This window comes from Cyprinodon variegatus, unplaced genomic scaffold, assembly GCF_000732505.1.
Source record: "Cyprinodon variegatus isolate N-32 unplaced genomic scaffold, C_variegatus-1.0 Scaffold770, whole genome shotgun sequence".
Lineage (NCBI taxonomy): Eukaryota > Metazoa > Chordata > Actinopteri > Cyprinodontiformes > Cyprinodontidae > Cyprinodon > Cyprinodon variegatus.
In genome coordinates, this window is record NW_015151223.1 from 2,736 (window position 1) to 6,257 (window position 3,522).

Sequence of the window (3,522 nt, forward strand, 5' to 3'; positions counted from 1 at the left end):
ATAATGAGAAATATGTGTATAATACTACTGTTAAATGAGGAAGTTATGTATACAGATAGCTCTCCTCTATCAGTCCGGCTCCAAGATGTGCCCATATCCTGTGTATTTTTAAAGACATGATGGCTGTCCTGATTAGATGACCTCCGTACACACAGTGACTTCCACAATGTGAAGGAAGGCCTTCTACTCTGTCTAATCTGGCTAACAGAATAACAATGCACATGATGTATTTGATTTTTTTCAGCCAATGAGAGATTCTCACTTTATTACAAACTCTAGTTTTTAACTTATTTCATTTTTGCCCTAAGTTGCTATATCTGCTCTAAAACAGCTGTGTATATTTTTATTCATCAGATTAGAAATAGAATTCAAGAACTCACTCCAATAACACTTGTTTAACAAACTGAAGTAAGCTAAGCATCTCACCCTGATATAAATCCAAGAAACTATTGGAGACAAAATCCCCCTCAGCTATCAGTCTTGAAGGAGTACAAAGTGATCTGTATGGGTCGATGTCCAGAAATGGAGAAAAAAACAGAAGTCCATCCTAAATCTTTGTTTTACCATTTATTTTACCAGACAGGATAATAAAGTTGCATTAATTTATAAGTCCTAAAAAAGCCCTGAAAACCAAGAGAGGACATAAAAGCTCATCTCACATTTAAACACAGGAAGCATTCTAGTAAAAGAACGTCACACTGACAAAGAAACATTGCAGTGATAAGGTGATGATTTAAGACTGATTGTATGACAGAAAACCATGACTGTCTCGTCCTCAGGCACTTCTGTTATAAAGCAACGCAATGATCCAAAGCACAGCAGCAAGTCGACTTCCGAATGGCTCAAAATGAATTTAAATGGAATAGTCAAAGAGGGGACTTAATTTGAAATCAGGCAATGTTCAAGATTCTGTCATGAGTGGCCAATTAGTTCATCGCAAGGGTTGGATTCTTCCTTTGGTAAATGAGTTATCATTAAATTAAAACTATATTTGGTCATATATTTAAGTTCTTTTTGACTGTCAGTAACATTTTTCCTTTGTCTCAAATATATAAATGTTAAAAGAAAGTAAGGGGGGAAAAAATCTGTGAGGAGGCAAATACTATTTTATGGGACTATAGACCAAGATATCTTCAAATTAGACGGTATTCAGTTTTAATTTCCCATTTTTTACCTTCCCTAAAAGTGCTTTTTTTTGACCAAGTTTTTTCACCATATTTTTTTTTCATCAGAGCTTAATGAAACCGTAATTTGTACCAACGCCCACATGGACGTCATCATTCCAAGTGCTTTTTTCCTCAACAAGGTGCCTCCAGTTTATGTAAGCAAAACTGTCCAGTTTTTTTCTATCAGCTCACAGGCCTGTGATCATAAGCCAACATGAAGGGGTGCGTTTTGCTTGAAAATAACATTTTTGTTTTATTATGTTTTTCCCCATAGGTTGAGGATTTGCATCTAAATGATCCAGAATGTCGTGGAGAGGAGATCGGGGACGACTTTGTTTTTAGCATAAGGACAAATCTCTCAGACTGTGGGACCATAATGGTAGGACGTTAAACCTGCTGAGAATTCCTCTTTTAAAGCCCAGAAGTTTTCTTGGTCAGGTTGAATTTGCAGCCATCCGATTAATCAAACGCCACACGTGAGCCCAGACATTTAGAACAGCTCCTTACAAATGACTCAACTTTAACTGCTATGGAGACAAACTGCACTTGGTATCGGCATAATAGGCAACATAAAACTGCCACTGTAATATATTTTCTATTTTATGAGGGCTACCTTTGTTCTTGGGGCCAGTTCTCATCTAATTAGGGTTGATTTAGCAGCAACTAGCTGCAGTATTATTAACAGGATTTTGATTTGTATAACTAACACAGCAAGGTTAAAAAGACAAACAAATAGAGGCATAAATTAACTATTGAATGAGGAGAAAAGAAAAAAGGACTCTTTTTTCATCAGGAATAAAATGTGCTGTTTTCCATTACTCAAACCAGGAATAAGACCTTGAATGTCTATATATAATTTCATGAAATGCACCGATTATTTGTGGGGGAGTGGTGGCCTAGTGGTTAGGACAAAAAGCTTGGAATCCTCAGGTTCTGAGTTCGAGTCTCACTGCCACTCTGAGTCTCTGAACAAGACCCTTAACCCCCAATTGCACCCCACGATGGCAGCCCACTGCTCCCCAAGGGGATGGGTTAAATGCAGAGATAAATTTCTCCAATATGAGATCAATAAAGTTAAATTATCAATCATTATTAAAGTTCACTGAATTGGAAGGTGGGAAAGCACAAACCGTTTCCAGTTGTTTTTATGAGCTTTAGAGAGCTCTAAATCCCTGCTGCGGCATTCAGTTCTTAAACTGCTCACTTGGAATGTTTTAAGGTTTGTTAAAAAAAAAGGAAGCCAAAGGTTAAAGCAGCTTTTATCGGGGAAGCAAACCCTGCCAGCGCTCCACCTCGGTGTTTTATAAGGTTCCTGCACAGCAGCTGACGAAAGTAAGCCTGCACACAGGATTATATGTTTCATTTTACAGCTGCTGCAGCTGTCAGTGCTGCTTTCACCTTGACCAAACCGCTTTAGAAACTTCGTTGTCTGGAAAGAGAAGATGGGATGTTTAGGTTGATGGGTTACGTATTTTCATTGTAACATGAATGCAGCCCTGCTTACGTCCTCTGTGATATTTCATTGTGGAGCCTTTAAATCTCTAATAAGAACCAGAGGGAATTTGATTCTCAGTGTGAGAGATGTAAGTAGTTCTTATGGTTTGCTTTAAAGCAATGTTTCCAATATCTCACAACAGAGGTGTTAAAATATATAACAGGATGATCTAAACAGTGATTTATTGAGCTTGAATAGGACAGACCGAAAAAAATATGACTATTAATGAAATTTAAGGTCATTTAAACATCTTTTTTTTTATTATTTTTGTTGTTGTTTTTGTTTTTTTACAAATATGCAATAGCCCCTCTGAACCAACACTTTGTTCAAAACACTCAGTGCAAAAGGTCAGTTTGCCATGTCTCCGTCATATCGAATAAAGATTGTTAGCTTGATTTAGATCTGGTCTTTGACTAGGCCAATCTCTTCATGTATCCCATTTTATTGTAGCACTGGCTGAATGTTAAGTAAGGAATACATTCTTACCAAAATTCTGACCATCTGGCTTATCAGTGCTGAAGAAAAACTTCCCCACATCATCATACTGTCACCACCATGTGCCATTATAGGATAGGTTGCTCATTGTGATGTACAGAGTTAGGTTTCGCCCTCTATATTGTTCTCGGTTGTTGTTTTATTTAACTAGAGCAGCATCTTCCTCATGTTTACCTTATTACCAGCATGACTTACGGCTACTTCTGCTGACTTCCTGCCTCTTTTCCATAAATTACAGATTAGTGGAGCCTCATCTGTTATTCTCCATCTTCCCTTAAAGGAATAGTACACCCAAAACATGATTAGCCTTCATTTTCTACTCACCCCCATGCTGAACAACACTCTGGAGTACTTTTTTGATATCTC

The 3,522-nt window shown here is 37.5% G+C and overlaps 1 protein-coding gene across 1 annotated transcript in view; it reads left to right on the plus strand.

The window, feature by feature from the left end:
- The window catches only part of LOC107098341 (pancreatic secretory granule membrane major glycoprotein GP2-like), a 13,094-nt gene that overhangs the window by 1,540 nt on the left and 8,032 nt on the right, over positions 1–3,522 (plus strand). The window contains exons 2-3 of the mRNA XM_015395974.1: positions 1,233–1,321; positions 1,441–1,545. Of these exons, the coding sequence (XP_015251460.1) occupies positions 1,233–1,321; positions 1,441–1,545 (194 nt within the window). The remainder of the gene's footprint in view (positions 1–1,232; positions 1,322–1,440; positions 1,546–3,522) is intronic.